The sequence below is a fragment of the Montipora foliosa genome, chromosome 2, assembly GCF_036669935.1.
Source record: "Montipora foliosa isolate CH-2021 chromosome 2, ASM3666993v2, whole genome shotgun sequence".
Taxonomy (NCBI): Eukaryota; Metazoa; Cnidaria; class Anthozoa; order Scleractinia; family Acroporidae; genus Montipora; species Montipora foliosa.
This window is the reverse complement of record NC_090870.1, coordinates 41,748,799-41,761,996: the sequence shown is the minus strand read 5'-3', so window position 1 is coordinate 41,761,996 and position 13,198 is coordinate 41,748,799. Positions and strand designations below refer to the sequence as shown.

The following is a 13,198-nucleotide window of genomic DNA, read 5'->3' as shown; positions in this document are numbered from 1 at the left end:
CATAGTGGTCAAGACCACCTACAGTAAAACATGATCCCAAAAATTGACCATTGGAAATTTTGAACATCAACCAGTCTGACCAGGAGGATTATTGATAAATCTTGCAAAGTGGTTAAACCTGTCAAGACAGACAAGCTAGGTCATTAACCAAAACTACAACGTAATTACGATTTCTCGTAAGTAATTGTTATAAAATGTACATTCCTGATGAAAGGGGCATTCAACTAATCGCAAACTTATCATTTTTTGATGTCTCAGTGCTAATAGATTTAAGAAGCCAACCAAATTTGATGTTAATACATGTAATAATCCAAAGTTCTCCTTGACAAACTTGGTACATTCACAGGGAAATTTGCATGAATTAGAACTTTTGTTTGTAAACGTGACATTTTTCACCCCAAAACCTGACACTAAATTTCTTCTCACTTCAATCTTGAGTTTGCTTGGAGGTTGATTTGCTAGAAAATTTAAAGAACTCTTTTTTCCAATGCAATGCGACGACAATCTTGCAAAAAAGATTGAAGGGCAGTCAGTAGTAATAAGTGTGATCCACACATTATAATTAGAATTTTTATTTGTATTGGACTGATAGCAAAAAAATTTGTATTTAATGTAAATCTATAATCAACATTGTATAGATACTTTTTAAAAAAAACATAAAAAAGAAAACATAAATAAACCCATGGCCATTTGACAGTTAACTCTTATTTCTTTCACGGAATTAGGACTTCAGAACACTGGTGTATTTTCATATTGACTTGTCAATACCTCAACAAGACAGATGGTCGACGTTCATTTCTTTGGTAATATTTGTTCATGGTATAATGCCTTTAAGAATAATAATGATTGCTGCCTTGGAAACAACAATTAGATGGAAAGTATTGAATCGACATGAACGTATGAATTTGATAAAAGACATCATCACCTAAATTCTCTAAAAAAAATTGCCCTTTACAATAGCTTGAAAATCGTATTTCATCGAAATTTTTGGTCCTAACTTGGGTAAATTGAAATCCATCTCGTTTATTAATTTATTCAAATTGACGGATGTAGGGTTAAAACAAGATGGGAAAGAACATAAACTCAAAAGTATGACGCAGGTTCTATACTATCTAAAATCCTAAACAAGTTTACGTTGAGTACAATTTGAAACTAATGCACATAAGCCTGTGTAATAATTAAAATGAAAAGTTGCTTACCTTTCTTTATCTTCGCCTTTATCTGAAGAAACTAAATCCCGCAGTTGATACCTAGGATTGAAATAATCAAGCTCGCTCATTAGACTTGTGACAGGAATCTGTTTTGGGGAATTTAGCAGTCTCGTTTGAAACTTCATTTTCTTTGCATCGAGAGTAACCGCCATCGTTTGTTGTTTTGGACACCACTGATCATGCGTATTTGTGACAATTTTTTTCGCGGGAAGTTCTTTGCAGACCGGCCGCGAAAAGGTTTTCTTTTCACAAAAATAATTCTGCTTAAAAATAATTCGAGATGTGGTCAGATGTCATATACTTATTCTGCAGCCCTCATCAATTACCTTTCGAATTCATTAATTATTTAGTGCATCGGCCCAAAATGTAGATAAACACAAAACTTCAGCGGTTTCTCACGCTGGCGCTTCACTAAAGTAAAAGGTTTTTAATCTATCGAAGCGGTCTTGAAAATCGCAGCTATTCTTAAAAAAAAAAATTCAGGGTATATAAGCTCAAGAATTCGGCAATGCTTTATCACGAATAGTTGATAAATTAGATGAGGACAATACTGACTTTCATTGTGGCATCTCAGTGTAAAATTATTCCGCTTTTGTGAGGGTATTAAAATTTAAACAGAAAAACAGGCTTTGACCAGAGTCAGAAAACTCATCAAAGAAATGATCACAATTTGTATTTAACTGGGCTAAAATATTTATCAGTCATGAAAAAGAACTTTCCTTCCTTTCAGAATAGTTACGAATTCGAGAAATGGGAATGGCATACAAGTTCAAGTTCACATTGTGGATCACAGTAGCAAATAAAAGTAACTATGTATCTTGCGACTGCAGGGGAGTTAACTAAACATCTTAACGAAAGAAAAGCCGCCATCGACCGCCACAGGGTGCTCGGAAAAAGCTTTTTCTTTCCAATATTCTGCCTCATTAGTCGAATGAATGACCACTTTTTCAAAAGCTTGAAACATTTAGGGCTGAAAAAGTAATTTACTTGTCCGCTTAATACAAAAAGCGGGTCCTTTAACGTGTTCTGGGCTAAAAAACTCTTTTCATTTGACAGATCTGACCGGCCAGGCCGGGCATTTGGAAGGCCTGACTCTACAACGCCTTGAAATTAACACTCTTAGAGGATGATATATACTCCGGAAGAGTGCGAGGGATAATCGTGCAAGTGTTCCTTTAAATTGTTGCATTTTCTTTGTAAACTCAGACGGGTCTGATCACTGAAAGCGCCCAAGGAAAACAAAACCTAACTGCCTCCTCAGCTCGCTAAGTCAGTCGGGGACACCTTAGCGAGTGCAGGTACAGAGAAAATTCTGGCAAGCCGTTTCGGCTAATATCAGTAATACAGAATGCTGCCTTCGGAGTAAATTGTTCTTAAAGATGAGTAATATTATGTCATTTTCATCATGGCTTGTGCAGACTCCTTGTGGCGCCAATTGCCGCCTCTTTGTCATCATAAATAGTTAAGTAAGATGCACTAGCTACCCTTGAACTCCATTTCCAGAACAGACGAGGCACGAGTAACAATTTCAGTTGCTATTAGAGCGGTTTGAATTGTATCGTCGAAATAACTACTTCGGCCAATCACAGCAGGAGCAAACAGCGCAATGAACCAATCCAAATTCGTAGCAATTCCATGTAAGCTGCTCAAAGTGTGGCCGCAAAAATAGCGCGCACAAGTCGTGATTGTTTTTGGGTTTTCCTTTTCATTGGTTGGTGAACTGGCGTGATATTTTTAAACCAATCTCTAAGCGTAGGAAATACTACTGACACTCACTTGAAAACTGCTCTAAAGTATGGAAAAAAAAAAGCCGCCCATTAATTAGAGCTGGCGATGGAGCAATGAGCACAATGGCGGCCTCCAGCTTGGTCTTTTATCTCTCGAACTTTCTGGAGATTATCTAAAAGCCGCCAGTAAAATGCAAGAGTACGTGATCCAGAAGACACAAATTGCGGAAATTGCCAATGACACCACGTAGCCCTCAATCTGGAACAGGGATTTTAAGAAGCGACGACGGATACGACTTCGACAACGCCACAAAACAATAATATCATTGGTTAAAAGAGCATTAATAATCGTGCTGCACGTGCAGCTCGGATTTTAGCAAGTATGTTTGCCGCCCTCTGCATAACTACGACGTGAAATCACCCGCAAATTTGAGGTTTTGACAACAACATAAGCATACCAATTTATTTTTTGGATACTTCGCCCATATTGTAGGACGTGAATGAGACTGAAAAATCCCGAAAAACTTATGATAGAGGCAAGTTATATTTTGAGGTTTTCGTCGACCGTCGTCGTCGTAGATCTCAAAGTCCCTATTAGCGCCAAGGGGCCGATTGCTGGAAGCTTGGTAAGCTGCGATAACGGCTGGATAAGAGGTACTAAAATGGTGTTACTGTTTAATTAACGCTGGTTAGCGCTAACCATGCTTTGAGCAACCCGGGCCAGAATGTAAGTTGAGACCAGCGAAAGTATCACTAGCTCTTCGTTGATCCAAAATTTCCTAAAAAAGTACACGAAGTGGCGCATGCGGTCTTCAGGGGCGGATCCAGCATTTTTTGAAAGTGGGGGCCGAACAAGAATACTAATCAGCGCGTTAGCGCGCCTCAGTAGCGCCTTAGGCGCTACTTTCTAGGGGGGTCTGGGGGCATGCCCCCCCAGAAATTTTGAAAATTTGGGTACTCTTACATGCACTCTGGTGCAATATCTGGAACGTAATGTATCAGGATTCCATATTGAATAAACTTATAAGTTATGGTTATAATTATGCATGGTTTTTGACTCTTCGCTTCAAAGCCACAAAATATATATGATTATGTATATAGGCATTAAGATTTTACGTTGTTACAGTCTCTGTAAGATAGGCTGACTGTAGACAAGTATTTCGCATCCAGTCTTCTTCCTCATTTCGAAAGGATAATATTAACGCCTGTAAGTTTATTCGCACAACTTTGGTCATACTATTAGCGAAAAATCACGCTTTAGCTAAAAAAATCAAAAGCTCCAACAGACTGCTTACAAAATGATAAAATTATTGTATATTTTGACAAAAAAAATTTTTCCGACGAACTGAAAGGGGGGGCCGCGGCCGCCTCGGCCCCCCTCTAAATCCGCCCCTGGTCTTCGTCGAAACAAGCATAATTAATGAGTCGAATGAAGGCCAAACAAACATGCACCACTTTGTTTTAGCGGTTCTTTTAAAGTGTCTGCATATGAGATGGTGCCTGTTGGTTAACCGATAGTCGGGAAAAGAGTGAGAGCTGCTAGCTCGTTTTTGTTTACAATGAAGTCGTTGTCGGAGTGACATCAACTGGCTTCGCGTGAAGTTTTTTCATGCAAGCACGACGTGCAATGCAAATGTTATTTCGAAAATGGATGAGTCGTCGGAAATGCATCTTCTTAGCAGAAAAAACACGCATTAAATACCAATTACCAAAATTATTTTTCCCTTTGTTTTGTTATTCCTGCGAACGAATTTCAAGTGCCTTATTAATAAACACAAAGAAATACTCTGATCAATTTTAGAACTATCATGAAAATCTGTTAAATGGAAATTTTCTATAGACGTTTTGAAAGCTAAAGATATAGGGAACGCTTTCTTAGTACTGATAAGTTGTGAGAATTATCACAAAATATAATGGAAAACGTGACAGCGTGGGCTCTTAGCAGGTGTTTGACTGGATGACTCAAGTTATGTACGGCTCGCCCTCAAAAAACTCTGACCCGCCAGACAAACCGTGATCGGAGGACCAACAAGATTAATTAAGTGAAACCATTCTCTGACAGTCCTGACAAGTTACATGTAACATATCCACCACAATAAAATGGGATATCTGTTTCCTCTGGATTAACATAAAATTATAAAACTATACGCGGAAAAGTGTTCCGTATGAAAGGTGCAAAGACGTAAGAGATTACGGTTGTATTCGCTACATTTTGCTTTTTTCTCAACAAACTTGACATCTCTTTCCACTCTGTCTTGATAATAAAATGCAATATTCAAAAAGTGGATAATATACTGGTCACTGAAAACGCCTGAATGCAGAGATAATTGCTCCAAACGACGCGATCCTACCTGTTCCAGGTCGATTACACATTTCAGGCCTCAATCGATTTGCCGAGGGAAACTGGTGTATACACACCATGAGTCGATTTAAATTATCAACTCATCAGGGACCAATTCCTACTCAAGAAAACAGAAACTTGTGGAACAAAGAACAAGTTATCTAGAGCTTTAACCAAATTGCAAACTCTTTAAAACAGCGTATTTTTTATACGAATACGTATTTATTTTTTGAGAAATAAAACCTGAACATAACGTCGATGTAACACGCGAACATTACTTGGAACTGAGTTAAAACACTATATAGCGACTGCTTTACGAAAATCCGAGATTTTCGGTTTTCAGTAAAAGAATAGGTTTTCATGACATGTTGTCGTCGCTTCCATATATAAATCGATGTTCTTTGATGTGAAATGCTTCCTTCACAGTTCAATATAGTATATAAATGTATGTCTGTTATACGATCTTTCAAAATGCGGATTGCCTTTATGACCACGTTTAGTCAAAAAAAACATTTCACTCGGTGGTCCGGCGATGCTCGTAGAGTTAGTTGAGGCTTTCTTTACTTTTCAAGCCTAAAGCAACGTTTACACAAAGATCATCTTGCATCTTTAATTGTCCAATTTTTCGAGATTCAAATGCTCTGTCTGAATTGTTGTGAACGTATCCATGGCAAAATCGACGAGGCAATAACATGACACACAGCTTCGACTAAATGGCTTCGTTGACAAATGTCAAACAGTTTGCGCGTGACTCACTCGCTTAACGATAAAACACCTGAAAACGTTTGCGCCAAGAGAAAATGCATAAAACATATCCGCTGCTCATGCCAGATATATCGAAACACCATAAAATAGACAGACCAAGCGGGAACTACAAATTTTGCATAAACAAAAAATTAGATCATTTGCGATTATTTCCTACCTCGGATGATTTGCTAAGCTAGGATGAAGTGGAGGCAGTAACTTTGGAACACCAAGCGAGTTTTGGCGTTTGACCGGATTTACGTTTTCCATCTTGTGTTACTAAGACTTTCAACCAAAGAGCAGGAATAAAACGTTGTGGAGCAAGTATGTATTATTGATCACTAATTTCAATCGAACCTATATGGAGCGCTTTTTAGCGCTTTCCAGTGGTAACTCAGTTGGTTTTCGTCGTGTGACCATTCACCAATCAGCGACGTGAAGGCGAACAGGTGAATTATGGCATTCATTTGAATTGATACGTCAAAACTTTTAAATATAACTTGCAAATGCGACTCGCTTTGGGCTAGTTATTTGTCTTTTCAAGTTGTTTTTGTAGGTACTTGAGTGTTATCGTAAGAGTGAAGTGAATAAGGGGATCTTCATCTCAAGCCGTGATACAGCCGCTCAAATCTTGCGATAAAATTTATTATTCACGCCACTCCTACAACCGTGCGGTTTTTCGATAACTGTCAATGCATGCAGTAAACGTCAAAATACATTCAAAACCCCTGCATCTTCCTAGGCGCAAATGTTGTTGTCATCCAATACGAACATTTTGTTCAAACAAATGCGTCAAAGAACGAAGCGGTACCAAGATATTTTTAAACATTTAAACAGCTAGCAAAAGCTTAAAAGCACTAGAAATTTAAAAAAATATTGCCTTGGTAATTTTCTGACGAGAAAAAAAGTTAAGCTTTGTTTCCATTTTTAGATGAAAATAAATGACAGCCGTTGTTTGATTTCAATTCTGCCTTGATCGAACCTTTTCACTTGACAATAATAATTTTTTTTGGTCTACGAGTTTCTATCTGTTTCCTCTTCATTCCTGTTCGACATTTTCGATGCCAGATGTACGGAAATATTTTAGGCGCTTTTATTGAGATCACCTTTTTAAAAATGACAATTTATCTGCCTGGCTAATATACTTTGACATGTATCACGTTTTTTTCTCTCTGCACGTGACGTGGGCACGCAGATACTAGATACTAGAATTTCCCAGTGCTTCCAGATGAGAAAAGGCCCGGTAACCAATGAGGAAAGCGTTCTTTCAAAAAAACCATGTCTGAAAATATCACCTCCATCATTTTACAGATTAATTTCTCATAATTTTTTTAAAAGTTCCGGTATCAAAGTAAGTCTGGTAAAAAAAGCGGAAAGCGGAAATTTTTTTTCTTAGTCTTTGGATTGTGATCAATCCAGAGTGCGTTCGATTGACCCTATTCCGGAATAAGAATACGTAGAGTGATGATTTAAAACGTTATATCTTCGTTTTGAAGCAACAAGGATAATAAAGGTATGTTTAAAATAGCATTTTAGCAGGTGTTTGACAATTTTAATGTGAATGTACGTAAAAACGTAGGATTTCTAACTTCTATTCCATGTCATAGTATTGCTATCTGTGCTATTCCGGAATACGGTCAATCGAACGCACCCTAAGAAGAAAACACTTCAGTTAGAGAAAGAACTAAGCCGTTGTTTTCTGGCAACGAGCGCGGATTTGACTATCATCACGACTTGTACGGTAAAAACTGACTCAGTGAAGATCAAGTGTATCCAATTTTTGAAGCACACAGATAAGGTAAAAACTAGTACGGAACGTTTTATTGCCTTCATCTGACCACTGCTTGTAGCTTGCTCACAAATACGAGAACAAGTATTAAAAACAGAAACTTGTCAACCCCCACCGATTTTACATCAAAATTGTATGACTCAGTTCGACAGGTATTTTACCTGAAATCTTGTGGTGGTACTGTGCAGACAATATATTCGACAACGTCTTACCATGTTTGCATCATGCAAACATGGTAAGACGAAGAAGAAATGCAAAGAAAAAGAAAAAAGAAAAAGAAAAAGAGAAAAGAAAAAGAAAAAGAAAAAGAAAAAGAAAAAGAAAAAGAAAAAGAAAAAGAAAAAGAAAAAGAAAAAGAAAAAGAAAAAGAAAAAGAAAAAGAAAAAGAAAAAGAAAAAGAAAAAGAAAAAGAAATGCAAAGGGTGTCGCGCATACACATCATCCGGCATAACGCCAGAAAGAACATGATTGTCTTTGGCTGCTTGGGAATGTACCAGTCAATTCCAAGTGCATCCATATCCCCTTCCCACCCCTTCCCCCCCCCCCCCCCCACGGGTATGCCCCGGCCATTTGACAAGAGGATAGCTCCGCATAGTGGGGAATTTGACACGAAACAAAATCTGCATGGGCGAGCATTTGACTGGCGACAAAACGTTGGTCAGCGGTCGCTACGTAGAGAATTTTTTTCAAGGGAATTTCCTTCGCCACAACTACACCTGTGTCGGCTTTGTACCGAATAGCAGCTTGTTTTTTTATGAAAAATGCCGTTGTTTAAAGTGTGGGTTGAGGAAAAAGCCAACCGTAAAGCGGTTGTGGCGGCTAGCTTTGCAACTGCACCATAGCACAAAGACGATACGAGCGTTGCCACCATCCGTGATAATTGAAGAGTAGAAATAGTCCACCATCTTTGCAACGTCTTGCCAAGGAGGCATCACACTAACTATATTACAAATTACATTAACATACTACGTGAACAAATCATACGCATAAAATACATACAAATGCAATCATTACCGAAAACGTATTTAATTGCTAATAGTGCTGGACGTTCATGTCTATGAGCTTATTTTATTAATCATCAACAGTCCCGACCGAGCTAGATCCGTACTTCTCTTTTCTAAAGGCTTGAGACCGAGAGTATCCAACATACCGCTAACACTTGGAAGTGTATCGATAATCACTGATACAAAACCGTGCAGCTGCTCTTTTCACTGACTCCTTCGAGCCTTTTTTGACGCATTTTGTCCCAAACTCGGCTGGAGATGAATATTCAAGCTTGGGCCTAACCATAATTTTATAAAGAGTAGTTTTTACATTCTCATCACAGAACAAAAAATTCCGTCTTATTAATCTCAAGATCCTATTTGCCCCTTTGACCACTCTTTCTCTATTCAACATAAAGCGGCATAATTCACTCTCTGTTGAGTTAGTAAAACATGTACTATGATGACATAAAAACGTTTCTTTTTTTAAGTGCCCCTGTGAAAAAAAAAAAAAAAACAATTCCCTTTGTTCTTTAAATTTTGAAAGTGTGTTTGCTTAACAACAACTTGAAAAATTTTATCCAAAGGCCGTTTACATTACTCAAGTTCAAAACTGACCGATTGGACCTCAGAGGGTTGGATCCAGGGAAAAGTAACGCCAAAGTCTCACTTGCTTAAAATTTCAGTGCGTGAATGCAGCTTATTATATATGCAAAACGCGAGTTTTAAATTCTGAAAGTTCAAAACCCCCATGCTGCATATTACTTATGCAGCGTACAAAGGCGTCGCATTCTTCACCTGGTGGGCCTTTGACGTCATTTTCTCCTCGGTCCAGTTCTCTCAAGAACTTAAACACGTGGGTGCGCTATAAAAGGACGCAAGCTCCTCCCACCAAATTCGAATTCTGCCCAAACTCCAATATGGCGGACGATCAGATGAAAAACCGATAGCCTTCCTTTGAAAGGTTTCGCTTTTTAAAGTCACGAAATTAAGTAAAATCAAACATTAAGAAGACAAAAATATGTGTGATAACATGTATTTCACTCTTAAGCGGCGATATGTTGCGTTTTTGTTCGAAAGAATGGCCTTTGAGCTGGAAGAATTTGAATATGTCCGCCATTTTTGTCACTTCTTGTGTCCAAACTATCTCCAGGTTATCCCTAGTAGATCTTTGGAGCCTGCAATTTAAATCTGCATATGTCCAGCTGTTGTGATATGCTGTTTATGCGTTGTTTTTCAAAATATTAATATTTTGCGGTCCGTACAACAGTAGCAGTCGGTTCTGCCACATTGATGGGTTGTTCTTGTCGAGTTTTTTTCTAAGGCGGTTTTCTTTAGTTTATTTCCATTGCAGAGTAAAAATGTTAGGCTCTTTTCCTCCGGAGAAAAAAATTAAAATAGAGAGGAACAAGAGAACAAATGCAAACAGAGATTCTGAGAAATTAACGCAACCCTCACTTTAGTCTCACTGTCGAGGTGAAGAATGGGAATGAAGGCCGATTGGAAGATATTCGAAGCAGGCTAAACAATGCCAAAGCGCTACTGGGGATCGATAGTGAGACTAGTTTAACACAAAACGCTGAATGGCAGATCTTCTAGAAGCTCTTCTATCTTATTTTGAGCTTATGAAGGCGTCATTAGCCTCTACATCTAACACAGTTCTCACAACTGCAGAGTCTTCGCAGTAATGGCACACCATTAAATGGGAAAATTCCAGTTGAAATAAACTGGTGTCCGTTCGAAATCAAGTCTTAAAACTTAGGTTCTCTTAGTGTTCAGTTAACATAGTTTTGAAATCGAGAGAAAAATAAGAACTGATTTTTTTGGTCACAGAGGCACTTTAAATGTTGTGTGATCAAAACGATACAAAAGAGCCTTCCTAGGTGAACTAATAGGGAATTTAACATGCAAGGATAACAACAGCGCTCAAAATTAAACATGAGCTCAGCCTTTTTAAACCGTTCAGTTTGTAAAAACTAGATGAATCCCTCTGGAATTACTGTTGTTTTAACATAAAAGGTTAACTGTTCAAATTAAAAATTATTGTACGGAGGGTGGGGTATTTGACGCTTTGTGAGGCCCAAACCGGTAGTTACCGGTGGGGCATTTGACGGGTGTAAACTGTCAACATAGTGGGGCATTTGACCAGTAAAATGTTCAAATACCCTGGGTTTTCCTGAGGGGGTGGGGGGGAGGGAGTTGGAATGGGCGCTTCTGGAATTGACTGATAAATAAAGACGCCAAAGTTGATTAATTTGCATTTCGAGATGCACGGTGATAAATTAGTTCAAAGCGCGCAGATGATTCTTTTTTTAATTTTCAAATTTTTCGAGATCGAAGATAATAATTGCCACTTTTACTTGTTTAACAAGAAGAGAAAGTGTTGATCAAAGTTAAACATTATCTGTGGGATTCTACAGGACGATATAATGAAAACAATATCGAGAATTATTGATCAAGAATATAAACGTTTGCACAGAATTCTCCCTCACGACAAAAGAGGCCGGGAGTTTAATGATTTAATCTCAAGGCATTTTTCCGTTCTTACAATAATTTTTCAACGACGACTTTCTAAAGTGAGAGTTAAATGACTTAATAAATGCTTCTAATTTTGCACATAAAATTTCAGGCTATTTAAGGCACCCTTGGCGATTCTAAAAGTGCAAATTTGCTCCATATTCAAGCAAAGTTGTGTTTCCTGTAGATTTTCACAATTAAGTCACTAGATTTAAGGTGAACACTTTTTTTCGCTGCTGAATATATAACACGAGCTTCCTTGACTTCGGAGAGGTCTTTGAGTCAAGGTGCCATAAAGGCCTTCGGTGAGAAATTTGGATATTTTAATTGACAGCATAACCTGGCTCTCAGAATGCTATCCTAGCTAAAACGCATATTTTTTTTACAAGGAAACTAGATATTTTTGCCGTTTTTAAAAATATTTCCTTTTGAATATTTTAACAAAGAAATTTTATGCGACAGATCGATATGTCCATGTTGATTGTATATTGGAAAATTCTTGTTAATTTATACAAGAGGGCAAACTGAAAAGTATACCATATGGAAATAAGAACTCGTCTACAGCAAAGCCTTCCAAAGGGAGAATTACAGTATATGTGCTAAAACACTTTTGACCCCTGTAGAAACTTCAAGATATAATACAAGTACAATCTCTTTTCATTCTGAAGAGGAAAGAAGACAAAAAGCGCACCTTATGTCGCACAAATAAAGGAGATTAGAGGTTGAACGAAAACAACAGATCCTGCGACAGGAGGATGCTGCGAGGACGCAGGATGCCGCGAGTTTGCGCCTTAGGCCCGCCTTTGTTGAACTTTGCAAGCAGTCTACTAAAACAGGTCATCTGTTCTAAATACCTTGACTCGGCGTCTGTAGGGGTAAGCAAGTCCTTGAAAATCGACTTTCTCTGTGCGGTTGAAACGTGACTAGGGCGATTCGGCGAAGGTGTCACTTCTTCGGGAGGGCTGGCCTCCATTACTTCAGGCTCAGATCGCAAAAAAAGGCCACTTGCCCAGTTTCACGCCTCGTTCGTTTTTTTCTTTTTTGCGGGATTATTCGAAATACCTGAGTGCAACGTTTGATACGCATGCACAAAATTCCTCACCTGCACTTTTACAAATAATACAAATTGTATTTTTTGAATTTATGAATGTCATGAATATAATTCAGTTCAACTCGAGACCTTGTACATGACTGTTTCGTGGCGTTTGAAGCTGATCAGCTCGAAACCGTACTCGCATAAATTTGTTTTTTTGAAGCATTGCAGTTGAGGAAGTTACATGAAAAACAGTATATTCAAATAACGCACATTTTTTAATCAAATTATTATTTCCTGTTGGCAAAAATAAAGTGGGTTTAAATAGACAGTTCCTTGAAAAATACGACAGTGCAGCCATGAAATCTACATCACGTACATACTACGAAGGTTTATGAAGGAAAGCCGCCGGTTAAAAACTGATCTAAAATAGAAACATCAGGTTGGCTCAATTTTTGAGTGGTTTTAGACCGAATTTATATATTATGATAATTGTTGCAAATGGCCTTTTAAAAATCGATTTACTACGTCAAAGGAAAGGGGCTTCAAATAGTTTCCTGCCTTTTCTGACAATCATGATTTAGTGAACAGCAAGCGAGGAAGGTTGAGTTCGACTCGCCGACACCAATGATTCAATTTGTCAACGACAAAAAATCTTAACTTACGAGTCGGGCATTTTTTGTCGTGCTGGGCGTCCAAAGATGCAATTCTTGATCAATCTAGCAATCTTTTGTGGGCATTCAGCTTTCTGCCTGACTTCAGGATTTCTCCAGTCTGAGTTCCTTCAGTGATCGTGATTAATTGTTCTGTCTGATGGATCAAGCAGTGACATCGGGCGATGAAAGATCCCAGC

General features: G+C 38.2%; 1 protein-coding gene across 3 annotated transcripts in view; it reads right to left on the bottom strand.

Annotated features, from left to right (window-relative positions):
* The window catches only part of LOC137993128 (potassium channel subfamily T member 1-like), a 56,455-nt gene extending 43,257 nt beyond the window's left edge, over window positions 1-13,198 (bottom strand). Inside the window, exons 1-2 of one of the 3 annotated variants that reach the window (XM_068838811.1) lie at window positions 13,011-13,198; window positions 1,200-1,250 (exon numbers count right to left, since the gene is read on the bottom strand). In XM_068838811.1, the coding sequence (XP_068694912.1) occupies window positions 1,200-1,250; window positions 13,011-13,021 (62 nt within the window). In that variant the 5' untranslated portion in view covers window positions 13,022-13,198. Of the gene's footprint in view, window positions 1-1,199; window positions 1,251-6,201; window positions 6,432-12,166; window positions 12,427-13,010 lie in introns of those variants that run through there. The other 2 variants (XM_068838809.1, XM_068838810.1) reach the window with 2 other exon arrangements.